Source organism: Lolium rigidum, chromosome 2 (genome assembly GCF_022539505.1).
Source record: "Lolium rigidum isolate FL_2022 chromosome 2, APGP_CSIRO_Lrig_0.1, whole genome shotgun sequence".
In the NCBI taxonomy this organism is placed as follows: Eukaryota; Viridiplantae; Streptophyta; class Magnoliopsida; order Poales; family Poaceae; genus Lolium; species Lolium rigidum.
Window position 1 is genome coordinate 252,328,776 of NC_061509.1, and position 27,871 is coordinate 252,356,646.

Below are 27,871 nucleotides of genomic sequence, written 5' to 3' on the forward strand. Positions count from 1 at the left end.
AGGGTATCATCTGCATATTGCACTATTGGGAAAGAAGAGGAACATTGAAGAGCCAAAGGCCTGTGAAGATAGTTTTCTCTCATTGCATGATTAACCATAGTTTGCAAAGTATCTGCTGCAAGAACAAATAGCAAAGGAGAGAGAGGATCCCCCTGTCTGATCCCTCTCCTACATTTGAACAAAGAATCAGGTACTCCATTTAACATAACTGAAGAGGTTGCAGAGACAAGTATCTGCTTAACCCATGAGCACCATTTCTGTCCAAAGCCTTTTTTCTCAAGAACTTCAAGTATAAAAGAGTGATCGAGCTTATCAAAGGCCTTCTCAAAATCCGTTCTTTATTATGTTGTTCCGCACGCACTTTTTATCAACTTGACGTCTGCCTGGTGCCTGTCGAGTCGACCCTGATCTTGTTTCATGTCCTGTTTGCCATTCATTCCGATCTCGACCTTGTTTAGTTTGGTCTTCAAGTTTGCAAAAGAGAGGGGAATTGAGCAATTCAAATTCAAGTATGTCTGTCGTTAAGCCTGGCTACGACGACTGTGAATCCAAATGTCAATTATATATACATCGGTATAAATCTATCTAGTATACATGCATGTGCAAAAATCGGAAGAAACGGAAGGCCAAAACCAAAATCAGAAGCAGTATCCCAGACTAATCACCTACCCTCTCCTCTCTCCATGGTACACGCATGTATCCGTATCGGCAGATGAGCGTAGTCCAGCGCACGCTCTCCGGTGCTCACCGTCGTCGTGCTCACAGCCGATCATCAATCACGACGTGACCTTAGCGCGGGTGCACGGGGCCATGTGCACACGGTGCGATGACGAGGACGAGTGCGTGTCCCGCTCGATGAGCGCGCGCATGCGGAGGAACTCCTCGACAGAGCAAGGGAGGCACAGCGGACCGGACGAGTGGTAGCTGTAGGTGTCCCGCGCCGCCTCCAGCAGCCGGCAGAAGAGCGGGTGGTAGAGGTAGGCGATGGGGATGACGAACCGCCGCTGGTCCTCGTCGACCATCACCGCCAGCCACCCCTTCTTCACCTTCCCCTTCTTCTCCTCACCCTGCATCGCCGGCGGTCCAGCTGCAGCCGAGCTCTCGCCGTGCTTGCTGCTTGATGCTGATGCTGCGCTAGCTAGAGCCAAGGGAGAGGTGTGTGGTGCGATGAGGTTCGCGGTAGCTGCAGTGGTTCTTATAGGACTTGCCTGATTGCGTCGTGCCTCGTGCGTGCTTGAGACGTTTGGAACCGCCAGTGCGCGGCACACTCGTGTGCCACTGTTCGTACGTCCTATGCTACGGAACTTAGCATCGCGCTCTCTTCGGCCTTCCGAGTTGGGCTGGGTTGGGTTTGAGACTTGTGTGGGGCAGGCATGTGTCGCGTCCTTCAAAGCGTCCTCTCTCTTTGGAGGACGCGCTGGATAAAAAACGTTCCCAGCCACGTCCTCCAAAGCCTCTTTTTGTCCGGTGGGGTCCGATATGGTGTCCGGTGCCCCGAGCCCATCCCCGCTACACAGGGGACGCTCCGAGGACGCCGGACACACCGAAATGCGAGGCGAAGCGACGCGGGGCTGACGCGTCATTGCCACAGAGAAAATTCGTCTGCCGCTCCCGCCTCTCCTGCCACATCGCTCCTCTCCCGCCGCACATTTTTGCTATCCCAACACATTTGACCTATCCCGCCCGCCGATTCATTTCTCCCTCCCGCTGTCGCTACGCTGTTCCTCCCGCCGCCACCCTCTCCCCATCCATGGCACCACCGAGTGCCCCAAAAAAAATAGCCAAGAAAGGGATCAAGAAGCCGCCGGGCAATGGGACGAAAGGGGCGAAGGCGCCCTTCGTGAAGCCGCAGAAGGCGCCGGTTCCAAAGAAGAAGCCAGAAGGATGGACCGATGATCAGTGGCATAAAGACTGTCTGCGCCGGAAGTTGTCGATGGAGGAGCGGAAAGGACGGAGGGCGACGCAGTTGGAGAAGAAGGCGTTGGTGGCGCGCGCGCACCAGCACGCGTTGGCCGGGTGTATCGCTGCCACCAACGCGAGCCCATGGAGTTCCATCATGACTTAGAGACCAGAGGCGACAGCGGCGCCGATGTCGCCCAACTGGTACGACTCTTTCTTACATAATCTGTAGCGCCTACAATGTGTTCGATGAAATGATTGCGCTTCCTTTGGTTTGTTTGATAAGACCATGGATTTGTACCGGAAGAACTCATATGTGCATAAGTCGTTCGCGCTGATGCATTGTTATGGCCGAGTTCTTTTGGCGGATTCTCCGAGAAGCTGCCCTGCCCCATCTTCTTGGGGAAGCCGATGATAAAATTTTGTGAGGCTTCCAAATTAGTTTAGTCTTAGCTATTCTAGAAGCCTCGGAAAATTATAGAACCGGCTTCCTGGTGCGTAGTTGACGTGGGAGTCAGAAATCTTTGTGGTGTAGCTTTTCTTCAGCTCCCCGGCAACGGCGCCAGAAAATATGCTTGATGGCGTGTATTTCACACGTTCGTTGGGCAACCCCAAGAGGAAGGTATGATGAGCACAGCAGCAAGTTTTCCCTCGTAAAGAAACCAAGGTTTATCGAACCAGGAGGAGCCAAGAAGCACGTTGAAGGTTGATGGCGGCGGGATGTAGTGCGGCGCAACACCGGAGATTCCGGCGCCAACGTGGAACCTGCACAACACAACCAAAGTACTTTGCCCCAACGAAACAAGTGAGGTTGTCAATCTCACCGGCTTGCTGTAACAAAGGATTAACCGTATTGTGTGGAAGATGATTGTTTGCAGAGAAAACAGTAAAAACAAGTATTGCAAGTAGATTGTATTTCAAGTAAAGAGAATTGGACCGGGGTCCACAGCTCACTAGAGGTGTCTCTCCCATAAGACGAACAAAGCATGTTGGGTGAACAAATTACAGCTTGGGCAATTGACAAATAAAGAGAGCATGACAATGCACATACATATCATGATGAGTATAGTGAGATTTAATTGGCATTACGACAAAGTACATAGACCGCCATCCAACCGCATCTATGCCTAAAAAGTCCACCTTCGAGTTATCATCCGAACCCCTCCAAGTATTAAGTTGCAAAGCAACGGACAATTGCATTAAGTATGGTGCGTAATGTAATCAACAACTACATCCTTAGACATAGCATCAATGTTTTATCCCTAGTGGCAACAAGACAACACAACCTTAGAACTTTCCGTCACCGTCCTGGTGTCAATGCGTGCATGAACCCACTATCGAGCATAAGTACTCCCTCTTGGAGTTAAAAGCATCTACTTGGCCAGAGCATCTACTAGTAACGGAGAGCATGCAAGATCATAAACAACACATAAGCATAACTTTGATAATCAACATAACAAGTATTCTCTATTCATCGGATCCCAACAAACGCAACATATAGAATTACATATAGATGATCTTGATCATGATAGGCAGCTCACAAGATCCGACAATGATAGCACAATGGGGAGAAGACAACCATCTAGCTACTGCTATGGACCCATAGTCCAGGGGTAGACTACTCACTCATCACTCCGGAGGCGACCATGGCGGTGTAGAGTCCTCCGGGAGATGATTCCCCTCTCCGGCAGGGTGCCGGAGGCGATCTCCGGGATCCCCCGAGATGGGATCGGCGGCGACGGCGTCTCGGCAAGGTTTTCCGTATCGTGGCTCTCGGCACCGGAAGTTTCGTCACGGAGGCTTTAAGTAGGCGGAAGGGCAAGTCGAGAGGGGGCACAGGGGCCCTGCATGACAGTGGCGGCGCGGCCAAGGGGGGTCGCGCCGCCCTAGGGTTTGGCTCCCCGTGGCCCCACTTCGTTTCGTCTTCGGACTTCTGGAAGCTTCGTGAGAAAATAGGCCTCCGGGCTTTTATTTCGTCCAATTCCGAGAATATTTCTTTACTAGGATTTCGAAACCAAAAACAGCAGAAACAAAGAATCGGCACTTCGGCATCTTGTTAATAGGTTAGTTCCGTAAAATGCACGAATATGACATAAAGTGTGCATAAAACATGTAGATAACATCAATAATGTGGCATGGAACACAAGAAATTATCGATACGTTGGAGACGTATCAGCATCCCCAAGCTTAGTTCTGCTCGTCCCGAGCAGGTAAAACGATAACAAAGATAATTTCTGGAGTGACATGCCCTCATAATCTTGATCATACTATTTGTAAAGCATATGTAGAGAATGCAGCGATCAAAACAATGTGTATGACATGAGTAAACAAGTGAATCATAAAGCAAAGACTTTTCATGAATAGCACTTCAAGACAAGCATCAATAAGTCTTGCATAAGAGTTAACTCATAAAGCAATAATTCAAAGTAAAGGTATTGAAGCAACACAAAAGAAGATTAAGTTTCAGCGGTTGCTTTCAACTTGTAACATGTATATCTCATGGATATTGTCAACATAGAGTAATATAATAAGTGCAATATGCAAGCATGTAAGAATCAATGCACAGTTCACACAAGTGTTTGCTTCTTGAGGTGGAGAGAAATAGGTGAACTGACTCAACATTGAAAGTAAAAGAATGGTCCTCATAGAGGAAAAACATCGATTGCTATATTTGTGCTAGAGCTTTGATTTTGAAAACATGAAACAATTTTGTCAACGGTAGTAATAAAGCATATGCATCATGTAAATTATATCTTATAAGTTGCAAGCCTCATGCATAGTGTACCAATAGTGCTCGCACCTTGTCCTAATTAGCTTGGACTACCTGGATTATCACCGCAATACATATGCTTTAACCAAGTTTCACAAAGGGGTACCTCTATGCCGCCTGTACAAAGGTCTAAGGAGAAAGCTCGTATTTGGATTTCTCGCTTTTGATTATTCTCAACTTAGACATCCATACCGGGACAACATAGACAACAGATAATGGACTCCTCTTTTAATGCTTTAAGCATTTGACAACAATTAATTCTTTTCTCATTAGAGATTTGAGGATGTTTGTCCAAAACTGAAACTTCCACCATGAATCATGGCTTTAGTTAGCGGCCCAATGTTCTTCTCTCACAATATGCATGCTCAAACCATTCAACTCAGTGTAGATCGCCCTTACTTCATACAAGACGAACATGCATAGCAACTCACATGAAATTCAACAATGAGTTGATGGCGTTCCCCAGTAAACATGGTTATCGCACAACAAGCAACTTAATAAGAGATAAAGTGCATAATTACATATTCAATACTACAATAGTTTTTAAGGCTATTTTGTCCCATGAGCTATATATTGCAAAGGTGAATGATGGAATTTTAAAGGTAGCACTCAAGCAATTTACTTTGGAATGGCGGGAAAATACCATGTAGTAGGTAGGTATGGTGGACACAAATGGCATAGTGGTTGGCTCAAGTATTTTGGATGCATGAGAAGTATTCCCTCTCGATACAAGGTTTAGGCTAGCAAGGTTATTTGAAACAAACACAAGGATGAACGGTACAGCAAAACTCACATAAAATACATATTGTAAACATTATAAGACTCTACACCGTCTTCCTTGTTGTTCAAACTCAAAACTAGAAATTATCTAGACTTTAGAGAAACCAAATATGCAAACCAAATTTTAGCATGCTCTATGTATTTCTTCATTAATGGGTGCAAAGCATATGATGCAAGAGCTTAAACATGAGCACAACAATTGCCAAGTATCACATTACCCAAGAAATTTATAGCAATTACTACATGTATCATTTTCCAATTCCAACCATATAACAATTTAACGAAGGAGAAACTTCGCCATGAATACTATGAGTAGAAACCAAGGACATATTTGTCCATATGCTACAGCGGAGCGTGTATCTCTCCCATAAAGTGAATGCTAGGATCCATTTTATTCAAACAAAACAAAAACAAAAACAAACCGACGCTCCAAGAAAAAGCACATAAGATGTGGCCGAATAAAAATATAGTTTCGTGGGAGGAACCCGATAATTTGTCGATGAAGAAGGGGATGCCTTGGGCATCCCCAAGCTTAGACGCTTGAGTCTTCTTGATATATGCAGGGGTGAACCACCGGGTGCATCCCCAAGCTTAGAGCTTTCACTCTCCTTGATCATGTTGCATCATACTCCTCTCTTGATCCTTGAAAACTTCCTCCACACCAAACTCGAAACAACTCATTAGAGGGTTAGTGCACAATATAAATTGACATATTCAGAGGTGACACAATCATTCTTAACACTTCTGGACATTGCATAATGCTACTGGACATTAGTGGATCAAAGAAATTCATCCAACATAGCGAAAGAGGCAATGCGAAATAAAAGGCAGAATCTGTCAAAACAGAACAGTTCGTATTGACGAATTTTAAAATGGCACCAGACTTGCTCAAACGAAAATGCTCAAATTGAATGAAAGTTGCGTACATATCTGAGGATCATGCTCGTAAATTGGCGTAATTTTCTGAGCTACCTACAGGGAGGTGGACCCAGATTCGTGACAGCAAAGAAATCTGGAACTGCGCAGTAATCCAAATCTAGTACTTACTTTTCTATCAACGGCTTAACTTGGCACAACAAAACTCAAAACTAAGATAAGGAGAGGTTGCTACAGTAGTAAACAACTTCCAAGACACAAAATAAAAACAAAGTACTGTAGGTAGAAACATGGGTTGTCTCCCATAAGCGCTTTTCTTAACGCCTTTCAGCCTAGGCGCGTAAAGTGTGTATCAAGTAACATCGAGAGATGAAGCATCAACATCATAATTTGTTCTAATAATAGAATCATAAGGTAACTTTATTCTCTTTCTAGGGAAGTGTTCCATACCTTTCTTGAGAGGAAATTGATATTTTATATTACCTTCCCTCATATCAATAATAGCACCAACAATTCGAAGAAAAGGTCTTCCCAATATAATTGGACAAGATGCATTGCATTCAATATCCAAGACAACAAAATCAACGGGAACAAGATTATTGTTAACGGTAATGCGAACATTATCAACTTTACCCAAAGGTTTCTTTGTAGAATGATCAAGCAAGATTAACATCCAAATAACAATTTTTCAGCGGTGGCAAGTCAAGCATATTATAAATTTTCTTCGGCATAACAGAAATACTTGCACCAAGATCACATAAAGCATTACAATCAAAATCTTTAACCTTCATCTTAATGATGGGCTCCCAACCATCTTCTAGCTTTTTAGGAATAGAGGCTTCGCGCTCTAGTTTCTCTTCTCTAGCTGGCATTTGTAATATGATGCGTGAAAGCCAAATTTATAGCACTAGCATTAGGACTTTTAGCAAGTTTTTGCAAGAACTTTATAACTTCAGAGATGTGGCAATCATCAAAATTCAAACCATTATAATCTAAAGCAATGGGATCATCATCCCCAATGTTGGAAAAAAATTCAGCAGCTTTATCATAGGCAGTTTCAGCAGTTTCAGGCAGTTTTTCACGCTTTGCATTAGAAGTGGAAACATTGCTAACACCAATTCTTTTATTAGTATGAGTAGGAGGTGCAGCAACATGTGTAGCATTAGCATTACTAGTGGTGTTAATAGTCCAAACTTTAGCTATATTCTTCTCTTTAGCTAGTTTTTCATTTTCTTCTCTATCCCACCTAGCACGCAGTTCAGCCATTAATCTTATATTCTCATTAATTCTAACTTGGATGGCATTTGCTGTAGTAACAATTTTATTTTCAATATCCCTATTAGACATAACTTTCGATTTCAAAAGATCAACATCAGAGGCAAGACTATCAACTCTAGAAACAAGAATATCAATTTTATTGAGCTTTTCCTCAACAGATTTGTTAAAGGCAGTTTGTGTACTAATAAATTCTTTAAGCATGGCCTCAAGTCCAGGGGGTGTATTCCTATTATTGTTGTAAGAATTCCCATAAGAATTAGCATAACCGTTACCATTATTATAAGGATATGGCCTATAGTTATTACTAGAATTGTTCCGATAAGCATTGTTGTTGAAATTATTATTTTTAATGAAGTTTACATCAACATGTTCTTCTTGTGCAACCAATGAAGCTAATGGAACATTATTAGGATCAACATTAGTCCTATCATTCGCAAGCATAGACATAATAGCATCAACCTTATCATTCAAGGAAGAGGATTCTTCAACGTAATTTACCTTCTTACCTTGTGGAGCTCTTTCCGTGTGCCATTCGGAGTAATTAATCATCATATTATCAAGAAGATTTGTTGCTTCACCAAGAGTGATGGACATAAAGGTACCTCCAGCAGCTGAATCCAATAAATTCCGCGAAGAAAAATTTAGTCCCGCATAGAAGGTTTGGATGATCATCCAAGTAGTCAGTCCATGGGTTGGGCAATTTTTAACCTGAGATTTCATTCTTTCCCAAGCTTGAGCAACATGTTCATTATCTAATTGTTTGAAATTCATTATGCTACTCCTCAAAGATATAATTTTAGCAGGGGGATAATATCTACCAATAAAAGCATCCTTGCATTTAGTCCATGAATCAATACTATTCTTAGGCAGAGATAGCAGCCAATCTTTAGCTCTTCCTCTTAATGAGAAAGGGAACAATTTTAGTTTAATAATATCACCATCTACATCTTTATATTTTTGCATTTCGCATAGTTCAACAAAATTATTAAGATGGGCAGCAAGCATCATCGTAACTAATTCCGTAAAATTGATCTTTCATAACAAGATTCAAGAAAGCGTGTTTAATTTCAAAGAATTCTGTCGTAGTAGCAGGTGGAGCAATAGGTGTGCATAAGAAATCATTATTATTTGTGGTTGTGAAGTCACACAACTTAGTATTTTCAGGGGTAGCCATTTTAGCAATAGTAAATAAAGCAAACTAGATAAAGTAAATGCAAGTAAACTAATTTTTTTGTGTTTTTGATATAGCAAACAAGATAGCAAATAAAGTAAAACTAGCAACTAATTTTTTTGTATTTTGATTTAGTGCAGCAAACAAAGTAGTAAATAAAATAAAGCAAGACAAAAACAAAGTAAAGAGATTGAGAAGTGGAGACTCCCCTTGCAGCGTGTCTTGATCTCCCCGGCAACGGCGCCAGAAAATATGCTGGTGCGTAGTTGACGTGGGAGTCAGAAATCTTTGTGGTGTAGCTTTTCTTCAGCTCCCCGGCAACGGCGCCGTAAAAATATGCTGGTGCGTAGTTGACGTGGGAGTCAGAAATCTTTGTGGTGTAGCTTTTCTTCAGCTCCCCGGCAACGGCGCCAGAAAATATGCTTGATGGCGTGTATTTCACACGTTCGTTGGGCAACCCCAAGAGGAAGGTATGATGAGCACAGCAGCAAGTTTTCCCTCGTAAAGAAACCAAGGTTTATCGAACCAGGAGGAGCCAAGAAGCACGTTGAAGGTTGATGGCGGCGGGATGTAGTGCGGCGCAACACCGGAGATTCCGGCGCCAACGTGGAACCTGCACAACACAACCAAAGTACTTTGCCCCAACGAAACAAGTGAGGTTGTCAATCTCACCGGCTTGCTGTAACAAAGGATTAACCGTATTGTGTGGAAGATGATTGTTTGCAGAGAAAACAAGTAAAAACAAGTATTGCAAGTAGATTGTATTTCAAGTAAAGAGAATTGGACCGGGGTCCACAGCTCACTAGAGGTGTCTCTCCCATAAGACGAACAAGCATGTTGGGTGAACAAATTACAGCTTGGGCAATTGACAAATAAAGAGAGCATGACAATGCACATACATATCATGATGAGTATAGTGAGATTTAATTGGGCATTACGACAAAGTACATAGACCGCCATCCAACCGCATCTATGCCTAAAAAGTCCACCTTCAGAGTTATCATCCGAACCCCTCCAGCATTAAGTTGCAAAGCAACATACAATTGCATTAAGTATGGTGCGTAATGTAATCAACAACTACATCCTTAGACATAGCATCAATGTTTTATCCCTAGTGGCAACAGCACAACACAACCTTAGAACTTTCTCGTCATCGTCCCGGTGTCAATGCGGCATGAACCCACTATCGAGCATAAGTACTCCCTCTTGGAGTTAAAAGCATCTACTTGGCCAGCAGCATCTACTAGTAACGGAGAGCATGCAAGATCATAAACAACACATAAGCATAACTTTGATAATCAACATAACAAGTATTCTCTATTCATCGGATCCCAACAAACGCAACATATAGAATTACATATAGATGATCTTGATCATGATAGGCAGCTCACAAGATCCGACAATGATAGCACAATGGGGAGAAGACAACCATCTAGCTACTGCTATGGACCCATAGTCCAGGGGTAGTGTGGTGACCCGACATACCACTGCATGGTGTAGTATGCAAGTCTGATATAACACCAATGAAACACCGTTCCACTAGTATTATATCGCTCAGAGTGGTACAACAGAAACATATGCGGGTCCAAGGCATGTCTATAGAATTACAACATTGACTCGGTTACATAAGATCAAGCCATGACCTCCTACTTTACAATGAGGTAAAGCCGCAAATAACTCCAGAAGAACGACTCGTAGACTAGTCTTATCGCGAACTCTAGTTGTAGAGTATTTAACTAGCTACAGAGGCTATGAATAGATTCTAGCTAAATAGGAGCTAAGTTTAGGAAGCTAGTTCCTTTCTATTGTTAATCTAGGTTTCTCTTTGTTGGATGTGGTATCTGCCTCTTCTGACAGGTTCCTGTCCCTTGAAGTAGTTGTTGACTCCTCGATCTTCGTGTTGCACTGTAGATCCTCCTTCGGTGCCTCCATATCTAAGCAGGGGATTTAAGAGTGGGATGAGTACGAGCGTACTCAACAAGTTCATTATAGGAAAGAGGTGTTTAATGCACTAGCTACGGCATTAGACCGGAAAGTCTAATACCAATGCAGGTTTTCATAATCATTTCTTCAAGAGGTTGCTTTTATTCGGAAGAACTATGTCCGTCAGCCTTCACCGGTTTACTAGAACTTCATGGAGCTCCTTTCCGGCCGCGTTCGCAGCTTCCATATCCCGAACGAGGAGTGACAGGTCACGGTTCTTTACACTCTGCAGAGGTGTGTTGCTTTACCCATAAGAGATCTTAACCTTGGTGCCAACCGAGTCTAGTTCTCGTCCACACTTCCTTTGGTGTGAGGCCCGGTATAAGGTCTAGCCAATCATGTTCCTCCGCTACCTCGAACACCCACCCTTTGTTGCATACCCCGACCCTGGGTCCTCGTCGGTCCTCTTATACCACTTAAGGATGGACCCCGACCACGACATCAGTTTGGGATCGAACCAAACTCCTTCGCCGGTAGCTGCAACCCATCATAGACCGCAATACCGTGGGGACTTTAGGCTTCCCCAACCCACCGCTTGCACTTCGAGCGACAAGTGTCTACGGACTATGCCGTGGGGACTTAAGGCTTCCCCAGCCCACCGCTTGCCCTGACAGATACAAGTGTCTACGGTAAAGCGCATCCGTTGATGAACGAGAGGTGGAAACACTTTTGACTACTCCGTCCCACTCCGGATCTTATGGTTAACACGGATATTACGGCACAAGAATCACTCGGCGACATTTGTTGTTTAATCCTAGATGGATATAAGCCCGTGCAATGGAACCTCCACCATATCAACACAATCCATGGTTCCATTGCCCACCACATAGTCATATTCATAGTTATGAAAGTAGTGGTTTTGATTTTTGTGCAATAGTGATAACCATAATACTTTGCAAGTAATTTGATAAAAATACTCAAATGACATGAGCAAGTGATGAACTTGCCTTTCTTGATCGCAAGATTATGCAGACAAGGTCTTCGATACGCAATAACTCCAAATTCTGAAATAGCATCATCGTCCGGTAAGGACGATGTTTAAAAGATTGGCAAGGATGCAATAATGCATAAGTATGATATGCAATCGTTCTAAGCGTGACCTAACCCCGATGATTTAGGATTAGTGAGTGGTAATGATTAGTTCTGGGTGTGTTGCACCTTTTAGAATGATTTACAAACAAGGTTCTTATTCAGGGTTGTGTTGTTTTAGAATCATAAGCATGTGGTAAAATGAATAGTAACAATCATACACATCAAGGCATAGAGGTTGTGTAATAAGTAAATAGCAGTTGTCAATTTTAAGTCCTGTAGTGCATGGTGGATGATTATTTATTATATACTTCAAAAGAATAACTTTTGGAGAACATGTTCTTTAATAAAGAACAAGTATGTTAATTAGGCTGGTGGGGTTCTATGGTTGATTATGGCTTCATGTATTTGTCGGGATAAGTATTAGATGGATCCCAACAAAGTTGGATTCATCAATACCTAGGGCTTGTAAGGTTAAGGTAAGCCTAGGCATCCTAAGCAATTCATTATACTCGTGTTGTTATCAAGGTTGGTTTATTTTGCTAATGATAGCTGGCTAGGGTTTGTAGGTCCTTATAAGCAGTGGTTGGTGATGATTCCTTATTTTCTTCAAAAGAATAACTTTTGAAGAACATACTTCTTAAACAATAAGAAGTATATCAATTAGGGTTGAGGTTGTCTTGTACTAGCCATTGAATCTCTAAGTAGGGAATGGCTGGTTCCTAAATAGGATGGTTCATAAGTATCTCACACTAGTAGGGTTTAGTGGAACAGGGTTATGTAAAGTAAAATAGTAGGTATGGTTGCTGTTAGGGTTCATCACAATGGTGTGATGCTAAATGGTTATGAGTAAGGATGATAGTCTTGGGAACAGGAACTAGGGTTTAGACTTATGTGTTCCTATTGGATCACCTGGTTTTTATGTTATGTATACATGGGATGCTAAATTATTAATGATAGGGTTCCTATATATATATGTGAATATGATCAACCATTGGGTTGCTCATAATAAACCTATGAAGGAGAAGTAAGTGGTATGATCACATCCAATAACCTAGGGTTTAGGTTAGTGGCAAATTAGGGTTCAAATGGATTAGTGGAGCTAGGGTTCCTAATGGTGTTAGGGTTTTATTATCCCACATAAAATTATGGGTTTGTGTTCTTAATTTAATATGGAACTTAGGGTTTCCTATTTGTCAATTAGTCCTTGGACTAATAACTTCATTATGAATGAAGTTATTAATAACTTTGCAAATTAAAAATAATATTGGATTTGCCATTTTGTTATTTTTGAACAATTAATAATTTAAGGTAATTATTAATCAGAGTGTAAATTTCCACTAATAAAGATTTAACAAAATAATAAATAAAGAAAAATAGCTTTAATGTTTTCTTTATTTTTGCTTACTGGTTTTTGTTTATTTTAGAAGGTTTTACTATTTATTGAATTTTAATTCAATTTAGAATTAAAGAGAAGGCTTAATTAACAAGTAGTAAATAATTAAATTTTTATCAAAAATAAAAGTTTCATTTTATATTTTTATTGGATAGGGTTTACTTTTCTAAGAATTTTGATATCTTATTTATCTTTTCTGAATTATAATGATTTTTCTAGATTTATTTAGAGTTGCGTGTATTATTGAAATTTGAAATGAAATGAAACCGCTAAACGCACCCGACCTCATCGCTACACAGGGTCACTGGCAGGTGGGCCTAGGCCACGTGGGCTGCCACATGGCTTTGACCGTGGTCAAAATCGCCACGGTGGCCAGAGGAGGTTCTGGCCGGCGGCCAGTAGCGAGGATCGCCGGCGTTTCGACGCTTCCGCGCCAGAGCTGAGATGCGGGTTGAATTCGCCGCGCTATTCTGAGCCTATAGGTGGCGGCGCCCCCATCTTTTGGTCACCGGAGTAACTCCGGCGAGCTCGAAGTACGGCGGCGGGCACGGGTTCACGACGCGGCGAAGCTACTGTGGGCTATTAAGCAAGGCTAGCATGCCAGGCGGTAGAGGAGCTCACCGCGGTTCCGATGGGCGTGTCGGCAAGACTTGAGGTGGCCTATTTCGACGGCGATCATCGGCGTCTGCGGGTGACCGACGGAGAAACGGCGATTCGATTCGTCGGTTGTAGGGCTTCCCGGCAAGCATGCGTTGACGAGGTGGTTGCTGGAGACCAGGCGAAGCTCCAGAGCCTTACGGCGGTGCTCGAGATGGCCCTAATCGGCGACGGCGAAGACGGCCGGCGGCTAGGGTTTGAGAAATTTGGGGAGAAAAGGAAGAACAGGGCCGCGGGAGGATTCGGGCGAGTACTTATAGGGTCCAGGGTGGTCGTTGATGGTCGCGTGGTCCAAGATGACGGCCGGGACGTGGAGCTCGCCATCGCCGTGTCGCCCTCCCGCGCGTGCAGAGACGAAGACGAAGGTGGCGACCTCGTCCTCGCTCTTATCCATCGAAGAGTTACCTGGGCCACTTTGGGTTGTGCTGGACTGGGCGGTTGGGCCGTGGTGCTGGGCTGCTGGGCAGGCTTCTGCTGGGCTGCTTTGGTCGGTAAGGTCCAGGTAAGCTCCATCTCCTTTATCTCTTTTATTCATTTCTGTTTTGTATTTTTTATTTTCCATTTTGTTAATTTAAGTACTGTTTTGAATTCAAATTTGAATTCATATCTCGTTTTGCGGATGTTTATCAATTTGGCTTTTATGATATCTATTACAAGGAGTATTGTATTGCTGCATTGTTTTGTTTAATAAATATTAAGTATATGTGAGCATTGTCACAATTTTCAATTAGACAAGTATTTAGGTATTTATTTTAATGTCCCCTTTTATTTGGATTTCCATTCCCTTTTGGAATGGCTAGAACTGATAATTTATACTCCAAGAGTTTTACAAGGTATCATTAAGACTTGATTTCATATTTGAGAATTTAGTCCCATGCATATGAGTTTATGTGAGTACTGGTTTGTTAATATCATGTAGGTTTAATTATAGTCCTATTTCAAGGTTAGCACTATTATTGTATTTTACTAGTACCTTGAAATACTTAGAGTAATTCTACTCTCATCATGGTTTGATCTTGGTTAATGAGTCAATTGGTTGATCCCACACATGGTTTGACTAAAAGGTCTTAAATGAGGTTTATCTTATGCTCCAAATTAAGTATAGATTTTAACTAGAGTGCAATTCTGGGGTTCTAATTATGTTTACCTAATGGCAATTGGTTTGAATCTCAATTGTGGTTTAGGTTTTATTTGTGATCACCCAAGTGATACTCAAACTAGGTTTGAGATTTAATTCTAGGTTATAGAGATGGGGTGTCTCCATATTGCATGTGCTAGGGTTTAATCTCCCCTAACCATAGTAAGGTGTTTACTTGCTTAACATTTTATGTTCTCCTCTAGTTATGATGATATTGAGAATTAGTTTTATCTTCTACCAATTGGCTTCTATTATTAAACTCAATTTAGCATTTAAGTAACTACAGTGGTTGTAGTTCTTTTTATAGTTAACTTTGGTCCTATGGATTGATGATTTCTCCCATATAAAGTATGGAGTTTTACTCTAAAGCTTTCTTAGATGAAGAACAAGTGGAATGTATGTGTGGTAGAATTCTACTTGTGATCACCAAGTGGTTCACAAGTTAAGGTTTAGGATATAAGCCTATTGTTGCATACTAATGATCTCCCCATGATTTCATGTGGTGAATGATATCTACTTATCCTATTAGGGTTTAACTTATCCTCACATTTCTCAAGGGCATGATCATGGTTTAGGCATGATCAACTTGTTCTTAATATCTTTACCTCAAGTTCTTAGGGTTTATGATCATCACTCAAATTATAATGATCAAGGTTTGGCTTCCTAAAGTATTTCTATTGGAAGGGTTTATTCTAGGGTTTATGGTGTATTCACCATATCTTAATAGTTATCAAGTCTAAAACTCCACTTGGCTATCTTGGTTGAATTAAGCTCCTCCTTACTTTATCAATTCATAGATATGTTATTATTCCATGTGATACTAGGTTGTCTCACCACTCCAAGATGTAATGGTTAATCTCCTAATACTTTTAGTTCACAGAGTTGTCCTTTATTCTTAATTAGGTAAAGCTAGGATTGATATGAATGGACTCTCTCATCTGGAAAGGACTTCAATGCTAACCTAAGGTTATTCTCCAAAGATAATGATGTGGTCACCAATATCTATGGTTAACATAAATGTGTTCTCTCTCTAGGAAATGTCTTCAATAATATCCTAGGGTTTCTCTGAGATGATGATTTGAATACATGGATGTATATTCAAGGTTTAGTTCCAGGTTTATCATTGATCCTCTAATAAGTAACATAGAACTCTCACTTCTCTAGGTTTGATGTATATTAATATGTAGTAGAGAGGATTATATATTTCTATAGTTTATCTCCTTGTCTTGCTTCCAAGAATGAAGTAAAATAAATACCATGAGATTCATGGTAGGATCATGGATTAGTTTAAGACATGGAGAAGATAAATGGAGAATAGTTTCTTCAATTATTGTTACTTGATTTCCAATTACATGGATGCTCACATGTTATGGCTAGGAATATCATGTTGTGATATTTAATAAGATCAGGTAGTTGATCATTGAGTAAAGTGTTGTTGTGTTGATTATTAGTTCCATTGGATCTAACCCCCTTAGATCAAATTATCTCTACCCAAAACAAAGTTTTAACAAAGTCACATTGAGGTTTATAGCGCTTGACTTGATGAGCTACTTCAATTCCACCAAGGTCAAGTGAAACTTCGACTATCGTGACTGTTTTACTTTAAAGCGCGAAAATTCCCAGCATTTTCTATGCATGAATGCAATGCACACATCTCTGTTTCCTCTATTTTTGTAACCCCAATACCTGGGATATTACAGTCTCTACCCCTTAAACTAAACTTCGTCCTCGAAGTTTGATCTCTCTCACGTTTCCGAAGTGTGGTTCGACTTGTGCAGTACTACGACTTTTCTCGAACTCCGTGGTGATCTCACTCGGATATAATTGAATATATCCCTTGTCCAGATTCTTCCTGGAATCCATTAGTGTTTGTCATCAAACAACTATTACTTCCTTTACTTCCATGATTTCCTCCAATATTATAAGCTTGTTTCCTTTCTCATTGAATATTCAATTATTGGGACTTCTTCTTGTCCTGACAATCTTAATTGAGGACTCATTGGATAACATTCTCCTATTTGATAAAATAGGTCTTTGTTTTCCCTTACTACCAAAATTGGAGTAATGGTGCTTAATAAGATACTAACTATGGAATTGGTCGTGATGGTTTATTTTTCTAATAATGGATTAGACTCATTTAGTCCATCCAATCATGGTTTATAATTAATACCTATAACTATTTTGGGTTATTTAGGTTCCATGAAAGGAATCTTTCAAGTTGACTTTAGTTTTGGTATAGTCAATCTCCTTCGGTCTTTGGCCTTCTTGAGCTATCTTTTGTCTACGGTATTTTCTTCGTCCAACTTCATTTACCTAATTTTACTTGAGCTATCGAACTGCTGAGTGAATATTACTCACTTTCTCAAGTTATAGCCTACTTCTTACTTCCTCGAGGTATGAACCTCGTCTTCTGGTCTGACATCCTTATGCAAATAGTGTTCAATATTCTTATGAAAATAAGATTGAACTTCTTCTCAGTTCAGACCTTCTTCTCCATCTTACTCAAAGTATGGAGTCATTGTACATCCAACTCAATATTTTACTCTACCCCTTAGAGTTTTCTTATGGTCTTCAATTCCTTTTCTTCCAACCGTTGGACTTATGGTTAGAATATTGGTCTAGGTCTTAACTTATGGTTTTTTTTTTTTACTTTTTCTAAAGTCTCGTGAAGAATGTTGGTGGTGTATCCACCCAATTGTGGACATCCAATGTGAATCCTTCGACTAAATGATTATAGATCTAGCTATTTGGCTGACAAGATTTTTATTTGTTTACAAACTTTTGTTACAAATAATTAAATAGTAGACTATTTGTAATACCAACTGATATCAGCTGTGGTTATTATACCAACTGAGGCTATTTGATATCTAAAATGGATTCTATTATAGGTTCTGATCAACTAGACGAGACATCTTCTGCTTTATCTCGCAGTATGGATCCTATACCAATTGTGGTCTTCTGATATCAACTATGGTCTTCTTATATCTGCTATGGTTTCATAGGTCATCTTCTTTTCTTTGAGGGTTTATTGTTGCAAGAAAACCACTAGCTAACACTATGATTATAGTATTCGAAGTGATTTCCCATGCATTCCCTCTTCTATAATAACTATGGATCTGCTTGAGCTTCACCATAATCACCATATTTCTCACCTTCATGCTTCTTCCGTACTAAAGTACTCCTCTGTTGAGGTAAAGCATGAGTTTTGATTGATACTTCCTTCTGAATATTGTGGTTGCTTCCCACAACTTTGTTTCCTTTATCTGGTGAACCTTCATATTGTCTTCAGAGTCTTCAGAATTCGTCACTTCCTCACACGAATACCATTACCCTCTAGATCTATAGCACCAAGTAAGAACTTGATATTGCAACATGCATTTGCATATCAAAGTCAAACTTCATGTATGGATCTAGTCAAACAATGAAAATCCAATAAAATCCAAGAAGATTCAGCTTTGTGCTTATAATACACATCATCATAAGCCTGAATATGATAGTTGAGTAAGACATCTCTAAACATCAGGCTCTGATGTGTAGTATAGAACACCACATAATATAGGTTTATATCGTGATACTTAGCTCGAATATGGGGATTTTACTATTTGTCTCAACCTTTACCTTAATTGCACATCTGCAATGAGATAAACTTGAAACAAAGTGGTTTGGGATGGTTAAGGTTAACCTAATTTTCTTTGGAAGTACTACTTAACTTAGTATTATTCCATATTTAAGTGCTATTGAGGACTATTTGGTATGATACCTCTAGTTCTAATATGGTTACTCTGAATTCATATCTATTAAGATATAACTCCTATACTTCCAAGTGTTTCTATTATAAGCATATGGTCATGATGTGCTTGGCACACTTCCATATTTTTGGTACACAGTTCTTGCACTATTGTTGAACAACTGGCTTCTTAATGTACACCTTTTAATTATTATAAGGTTCTAGTCCATCACATAACGATTCTCGTGTGAATCATATATGATTAGCAACTCTACCATATAAGTAGACAAATTTTATTCCAATCACTCTTCCTTACCTCCCATGATTGACTCATCATGGTCTATACTACCTCATATAACTCGAGTTATCACTTACTATCAACTGTTTCACATGTCTATATAATTTTAATTACTCATTACTTAACTTGGTCTACATCTTCTATTAGGATTTCTTAACTATCTTCATCACTTGATTTACTCCTATTACAGGTCTGGATAATTCTTACTTAATCATGACTCGTGTTGGTACACATCTTCCAATAGGATAGCTTCCTTATGGTTGTATCCTCTCTTTGGACTACCATGTATTGTATACCAACTGGGGTCTACTCATCTATTGTTTTAAGGACTTATTGATATGCTACATGTTTTGGATTAGCTACCTAACTTCACTTAGGAAGGATAGGTAGGAAATGTTGACTCAAGTGTGTCAGGATTATTCTCAAGTGAATATCCATCTTAAGTCATAAGAAGTATTTAGTCTACCTAGGACAACTTCATATAGACACTACCAATCCTATAGGTCTCATTTAAAGGGTTTTAATCCTAGGGTCAAAGCATTTGCTCTGATACCAACTGTGGTGACCCGACATACCACTGCATGGTGTAGTATGCAAGTCCGATATAACACCAATGAAACACCGTTCCACTAGTATTATATCGCTCGAGTGGTACAACGAAACATATGCGGGTCCAAGGCATGTCTATAGAATTACAACATTGACTCGGTTACATAAGATCAGCACAGCCTCCTACTTTACAATGAGGTAAAACTGCAAATAACTCCAGAAGAACGACTCGTAGACTAGTCTTATCGCGAACTCTAGTTGTAGAGTATTTAACTAGCTACGAGGCTATGAATAGATTCTAGCTAAATAGGAGCTAAGTTTAGGAAGCTAGTTCCTTTCTATTGTTAATCTAGGTTTCTCTTTGTTGGATGTGGTATCTGCCTCTTCTGACAGGTTCCTGTCCCTTGAAGTAGTTGTTGACTCCTCGATCTTCGTGTTGCACTGTAGATCCTCCTTCGGTGCCTCCATATCTAAGCGAGGGATTTAAGAGTGGGATGAGTACGAGCGTACTCAACAAGTTCATTATAGGAAAGAGGTGTTTAATGCACTAGCTACGGCATTAGACCGGAAAGTCTAATACTAATGCGAGGTTTTCATAATCATTTCTTCAAGAGGTTGCTTTTATTCGGAAGAACTATGTCCGTCAGCCTTCACCGGTTTACTAGAACTTCATGGAGCTCCTTTCCGGCCGCGTTCGCAGTTCCATATCCCGGAACGAGGAGTGACGAGTCACGGTTCTTTACACTCTGCAGAGGTGTGTTGCTTTACCCATAAGAGATCTTAACCTTGGTGCCAACCGAGTCTAGTTCTCGTCCACACTTCCTTTGGTGTGAGGCCCGGTATAAGGTCTAGCCAATCATGTTCCTCCGCTACCTCGAACACCCACCCTTTGTTGCATACCCCGACCCCGGGTCCTCGTCGGTCCTCTTATACCACTTAAGGATGGACCCCGACCACGACATCGGTTTGGGATCGAACCAAACTCCTTCGCCGGTAGTCGCAACCCATCATAGACCGCAATACCGTGGGGACTTTAGGCTTCCCCAACCCACCGCTTGCACTTCGAGCGACAAGTGTCTACGGACTATGCCGTGGGGACTTAAGGCTTCCCCAGCCCACCGCTTGCCCTGACAGATACAAGTGTCTACGGTAAAGCGCATCCGTTGATGAACGAGAGGTGGAAACACTTTTGACTACTCCGTCCCACTCCGGATCTTATGGTTAACACGGATATTACGGCACAAGAATCACTCGGCGACATTTGTTGTTTAATCCTAGATGGATATAAGCCCGTGCAATGGAACCTCCACCATATCAACACAATCCATGGTTCCATTGCCCACCACATAGTCATATTCATAGTTATGAAAGTAGTGGTTTTGATTTTTGTGCAATAGTGATAACCATAATACTTTGCAAGTAATTTGATAAAAATACTCAAATGACATGAGCAAGTGATGAACTTGCCTTTCTTGATCGCAAGATTATGCGGACAAGGTCTTCGATACGCAATAACTCCAAATTCTGAAATAGCATCATCGTCCGGTAAGGACGATGTTTAAAAGATTGGCAAGGATGCAATAATGCATAAGTATGATATGCAATCGTTCTAAGCGTGACCTAACCCCGATGATTTAGGATTAGTGAGTGGTAATGATTAGTTCGGGTGTGTTGCACCTTTTAGAATGATTTACAAACAAGGTTCTTATTCAGGGTTGTGTTGTTTTAGAATCATAAGCATGTGGTAAAATGAATAGTAACAATCATACACATCAAGGCATAGAGGTTGTGTAATAAGTAAATAGCAGTTGTCAATTTTAAGTCCTGTAGTGCATGGTGGATGATTATTTATTATATACTTCAAAAGAATAACTTTTGGAGAACATGTTCTTTAATAAAGAACAAGTATGTTAATTAGGCTGGTGGGGTTCTATGGTTGATTATGGCTTCATGTATTTGCTGGGATAAGTATTAGATGGATCCCAACAAAGTTGGATTCATCAATACCTAGGGCTTGTAAGGTTAAGGTAAGCCTAGGCATCCTAAGCAATTCATTATACTGTGTTGTTATCAAGGTTGGTTTATTTTGCTAATGATAGCTGGCTAGGGTTTGTAGGTCCTTATAAGCAGGGTTGGTGATGATTCCTTATTTTCTTCAAAAGAATAACTTTTGAAGAACATACTTCTTAAACAATAAGAAGTATATCAATTAGGGTTGAGGTTGTCTTGTACTAGCCATTGAATCTCTAAGTAGGGAATGGCTGGTTCCTAAATAGGATGGTTCATAAGTATCTCACACTAGTAGGGTTTAGTGGAACAGGGTTATGTAAAGTAAAATAGTAGGTATGGTTGCTGTTAGGGTTCATCACAATGGTGTGATGCTAAATGGTTATGAGTAAGGATGATAGTCTTGGGAACAGGGAACTAGGGTTTAGACTTATGTGTTCCTATTGGATCACCTGGTTTTTATGTTATGTATACATGGGATGCTAAATTATTAATGATAGGGTTCCTATATATATATGTGAATATGATCAACCATTGGGTTGCTCATAATAAACCTATGAAGGAGAAGTAAGTGGTATGATCACATCCAATAACCTAGGGTTTAGGTTAGTGGCAAATTAGGGTTCAAATGGATTAGTGGAGCTAGGGTTCCTAATGGTGTTAGGGTTTTATTATCCCACATAAAATTATGGGTTTGTGTTCTTAATTTAATATGGAACTTAGGGTTTCCTATTTGTCAATTAGTCCTTGGACTAATAACTTCATTATGAATGAAGTTATTAATAACTTTGCAAATTAAAAATAATATTGGATTTGCCATTTTGTTATTTTTGAACAATTAATAATTTAAGGTAATTATTAATCAGAGTGTAAATTTCCACTAATAAAGATTTAACAAAATAATAAATAAAGAAAAATAGCTTTAATGTTTTCTTTATTTTTGCTTACTGGTTTTGTTTATTTTAGAAGGTTTTACTATTTATTGAATTTTAATTCAATTTAGAATTAAAGAGAAGGCTTAATTAACAAGTAGTAAATAATTAAATTTTTATCAAAAATAAAAGTTTCATTTTATATTTTTATTGGATAGGGTTTACTTTTCTAAGAATTTTGATATCTTATTTATCTTTTTCGGAATTATAATGATTTTTCTAGATTTATTTAGAGTTGCAGGTATTATTGAAATTTGAAATGAAATGAAACTGCTAAACGCACCCAGCCTACTGCTACACAGGGTCACTGGCAGGTGGGCCTAGGCCACGTGGGCTGCCACATGGCTTTGACCGTGGTCAAAATCGCCACGGTGGCCAGAGGAGGTTCTGGCCGGCGGCCGCATGGCGAGGATCGCCGGCGTTTCGACGCTTCCGCGCCAGAGCTGAGATGCGGGTTGAATTCGCCGCGCTATTCTGAGCCTATAGGTGGCGGCGCCCCCATCTTTTGGTCACCGGAGTAACTCCGGCGAGCTCGAAGTACGGCGGCGGGCACGGGTTCACGACGCGGCGAAGCTGCTGTGGGCTATTAAGCAAGGCTAGCATGCCAGGCGGTAGAGGAGCTCACCGCGGTTCCGATGGGCGTGTCGGCAAGACTTGAGGTGGCCTATTTCGACGGCGATCATCGGCGTCGCGGGTGACCGACGGAGAAACGGCGATTCGATTCGTCGGTTGTAGGGCTTCCCGGCAAGCATGCGTTGACGAGGTGGTTGCTGGAGACCAGGCGAAGCTCCAGAGCCTTACGGCGGTGCTCGAGATGGCCCTAATCGGCGACGGCGAAGACGGCCGGGCGGCTAGGGTTTGAGAAATTTGGGGAGAAAAGGAAGAACAGGGCCGCGGGAGGATTCGGGCGAGTACTTATAGGGTCCAGGGTGGTCGTTGATGGTCGCGTGGTCCAAGATGACGGCCGGGACGTGGAGCTCGCCATCGCCGTGTCGCCCTCCCGCGCGTGCAGAGACGAAGACGAAGGTGGCGACCTCGTCCTCGCTCTTATCCATCGAAGAGTTACCTGGGCCACTTTGGGTTGTGCTGGACTGGGCGGTTGGGCCGTGGTGCTCGGGCTGCTTGGCGAGCTTCGCTGGGCTGCTTTGGTCGGTAAGGTCCAGGTAAGCTCCATCTCCTTTATCTCTTTTATTCATTTCTGTTTTGTATTTTTTATTTTCCATTTTGTTAATTTAAGTACTGTTTTGAATTCAAATTTGAATTCATATCTGTTTTGCAGATGTTTATCAATTTGGCTTTTATGATATCTATTACAAGGAGTATTGTATTGCTGCATTGTTTTGTTTAATAAATATTAAGTATATGTGAGCATTGTCACAATTTTCAATTAGACAAGTATTTAGGTATTTATTTTAATGTCCCCTTTTATTTGGATTTCCATTCCCTTTTGGAATGGCTAGAACTGATAATTTATACTCCAAGAGTTTTACAAGGTATCATTAAGACTTGATTTCATATTTGAGAATTTAGTCCCATGCATATGAGTTTATGTGAGTACTTGGTTTGTTAATATCATGTAGGTTTAATTATAGTCCTATTTCAAGGTTAGCACTATTATTGTATTTTACTAGTACCTTGAAATACTTAGAGTAATTCTACTCTCATCATGGTTTGATCTTGGTTAATGAGTCAATTGGTTGATCCCACACATGGTTTGACTAAAAGGTCTTAAATGAGGTTTATCTTATGCTCCAAATTAAGTATAGATTTTAACTAGAGTGCAATTACGGGGTTCTAATTATGTTTACCTAATGGCAATTGGTTTGAATCTCAATTGTGGTTTAGGTTTTATTTGTGATCACCCAAGTGATACTCAAACTAGGTTTGAGATTTAATTCTAGGTTATAGAGATGGGGTGTCTCCATATTGCATGTGCTAGGGTTTAATCTCCCCTAACCATAGTAAGGTGTTTACTTGCTTAACATTTTATGTTCTCCTCTAGTTATGATGATATTGAGAATTAGTTTTATCTTCTACCAATTGGCTTCTATTATTAAACTCAATTTAGCATTTAAGTAACTACGAGTGGTTGTAGTTCTTTTTATAGTTAACTTTGGTCCTATGGATTGATGATTTCTCCCATATAAAGTATGGAGTTTTACTCTAAAGCTTTCTTAGATGAAGAACAAGTGGAATGTATGTGTGGTAGAATTCTACTTGTGATCACCAAGTGGTTCACAAGTTAAGGTTTAGGATATAAGCCTATTGTTGCATACTAATGATCTCCCCATGATTTCATGTGGTGAATGATATCTACTTATCCTATTAGGGTTTAACTTATCCTCACATTTCTCAAGGGCATGATCATGGTTTAGGCATGATCAACTTGTTCTTAATATCTTTACCTCAAGTTCTTAGGGTTTATGATCATCACTCAAATTATAATGATCAAGGTTTGGCTTCCTAAAGTATTTCTATTGGAAGGGTTTATTCTAGGGTTTATGGTGTATTCACCATATCTTAATAGTTATCAAGTCTAAAACTCCACTTGGCTATCTTGGTTGAATTAAGCTCCTCCTTACTTTATCAATTCATAGATATGTTATTATTCCATGTGATACTAGGTTGTCTCACCACTCCAAGATGTAATGGTTAATCTCCTAATACTTTTAGTTCACAGGTTGTCCTTTATTCTTAATTAGGTAAAGCTAGGATTGATATGAATGGACTCTCTCATCTGGAAAGGACTTCAATGCTAACCTAAGGTTATTCTCCAAAGATAATGATGTGGTCACCAATATCTATGGTTAACATAAATGTGTTCTCTCTCTAGGAAATGTCTTCAATAATATCCTAGGGTTTCTACTGAGATGATGATTTGAATACATGGATGTATATTCAAGGTTTAGTTCCAGGTTTATCATTGATCCTCTAATAAGTAACATAGAACTCTCACTTCTCTAGGTTTGATGTATATTAATATGTAGTAGAGAGGATTATATATTTCTATAGTTTATCTCCTTGTCTTGCTTCCAAGAATGAAGTAAAATAAATACCATGAGATTCATGGTAGGATCATGGATTAGTTTAAGACATGGAGAAGATAAATGGAGAATAGTTTCTTCAATTATTGTTACTTGATTTCCAATTACATGGATGCTCACATGTTATGGCTAGGAATATCATGTTGTGATATTTAATAAGATCAGGTAGTTGATCATTGAGTAAAGTGTTGTTGTGTTGATTATTAGTTCCATTGGATCTAACCCCTTAGATCAAATTATCTCTACCCAAAACAAAGTTTTAACAAAGTCACATTGAGGTTTATAGCGCTTGACTTGATGAGCTACTTCAATTCCACCAAGGTCAAGTGAAACTTCAGATTCTTGTGATCGTTTTACTTTAAAGCGCGAAAATTCCCCAGATTTTCTATGCATGAATGCAATGCACACATCTGTTTCCTCTATTTTTGTAACCCCAATACCTGGGATATTACAGGTAGACTACTCACTCATCACTCCGGAGGCGACCATGGCGGTGTAGAGTCCTCCGGGAGATGATTCCCCTCTCCGGCAGGGTGCCGGAGGCAAATCTCCAGGATCCCCCGAGATGGGATCGGCGGCGACGGCGTCTCAGTAAGGTTTTCCGTATCGTGGCTCTCGGTACTGGAAGTTTCGTCACGGAGGCTTTAAGTAGGTGGAAGGGCAAGTCGAGAGGGGGCACGGGGGCCCCGGATGACGAGGCGGCGCGGCCAGGGGGGGGGCCGCGCCGCCTGGGGTTTGGCTCCCCGTGGCCCCACTTCGTTTCATCTTCGGACTTCCGGAAGCTTCGTGAGAAAATAGGCCTACGGGCTTTTATTTCGTCCAATTCCGAGAATATTTCTTTACTAGGATTTCGAAACCAAAAACAGCGAGAAAACGACAGACTCGGCACTTCGGCATCTTGTTAATAGGTTAGTTCCAGAAAATGCACGAATATGACATAAAGTGTGCATAAAACATGTAGATAACATCAATAATGTGGCATGGAACACAAGAAATTATCGATACGTTGGAGACGTATCACTTCCCCAGGAAGCTGGGGGAGGGCAGCTTCTCCGAGAAGCTGGGGGAGGGCATATACCAAGCTCAAGATGAACCACAAATGGAGGTTGACCCACATTTCGTTGGTGAAGGGGAAAGACGCCATTGATCTGGATGCGCCGCTGGCAACATCGACAGGGCGCCCTATCGACAACAAGGCTGCCAAGGCCGCATTGGCCAACGCTGCGTCGGCCGAGAAGACGCAGGCGTCGCTCACGCAGTGCCTCGTCGAGGTCTCCTCGACCTTGCTCTCCCGCGACAAAAAGGCCGAGGAAAGGTGGGCGGCGCTGCTCAAGAGGCAAGAGGAGAAGATGGAGCTGAAGAAACGCAGGGATGACATGTCCTTGCCGAGAGCGTCGACAGAAGGAATGTTTCCCCGGACGCGGGCGGTGCACAACTTCTTCAAAGGCCAAATCCTCGACGACATCGAAGCCAAAATGGCGGCTACCGAGGCGGAGTCCGAGGCGGCGGCCCAGGCAGCGGCAACGGCCCAAACCCCGGAGCAAGAGCCGGTAGACGCATCCGCTACTACACCTGCGTCGACCTCTGCCTCGACGTCGGCGACGAAGCATGTACACCGGGCAGATCACGACGAGTTCATCGTGAATGGTGGCCTACGTCGATTCAGGATGCGCCGTCGGTGTCGGCGTTGGTATCGCCCTACAGCAACCCCTTCTTTTAATTCTATTGTCGGCCTGTAATATGATCGCGTATCCAGTACTTTGATCGCCGCTACTCTGATCGGGACGACTTTGGTGGGAATGATCTCTTTTTAATGCAAACTATTTGAATTCCTTATTAGGGACGACCTTTGGGGGACGCGGCTAGGGAGCGACATCCCCCAAACGCGGCACGAATAAAACTCGTCCCCCAAACGCTCGATCCGACGTCGTTTGGCGGACGGTTTAGGGGACGCGACTCGAGATGCTCTTATGCTTCACTGACACGTTAAGGTGAATCATATATGCTCACATACCAGCGCTCACGATTTTTTCTTCTGTTTTTCGTTGTTTTTTTCTTCCTTTTTTTCTGTTCCTTTATTCTGTTTTCTCGTTTTAGTTTTTTTTGTTTTAAAAATATTTAAATCCATAAAATTTAAGTTTTGATTTTTTTTAAATTTGAAACATTCAATTTTTAAAAATGTTTAAATTTAAATTTTGTTCAAATATTTAAAATTAAAATTCTTCATTTTTTATAGAATTTCAGTTTTCATTTGTTTCAAATTTAAAACTCATGATGATATATTATTCGAAATTTTAAAATATTAGATTTTTAAATTTTTTCAATTTAAAAAATAAA

The 27,871-nt window shown here is 41.0% G+C and overlaps 1 protein-coding gene across 1 annotated transcript; it reads right to left on the reverse strand.

Moving 5' to 3' along the window:
- Positions 1–541: 541 nt before the first annotated feature.
- On the reverse strand, positions 542–1,154 carry LOC124688551 (auxin-responsive protein SAUR32-like). The gene has a single exon (XM_047222215.1). The coding sequence runs from the start codon at positions 1,071–1,073 to the stop codon at positions 777–779; it is 297 nt and encodes a 98-aa protein (XP_047078171.1). The 5' UTR covers positions 1,074–1,154; the 3' UTR covers positions 542–776.
- Between the last annotated feature and the right edge of the window lie 26,717 nt (positions 1,155–27,871).

Excerpts from the sequence above, each read along its gene's own strand:
- LOC124688551 (XM_047222215.1), bottom strand. The coding sequence starts at position 1,073 with ATGCAGGGTGAGGAGAAGAAGGGGAAGGTGAAGAAGGGGTGGCTGGCG.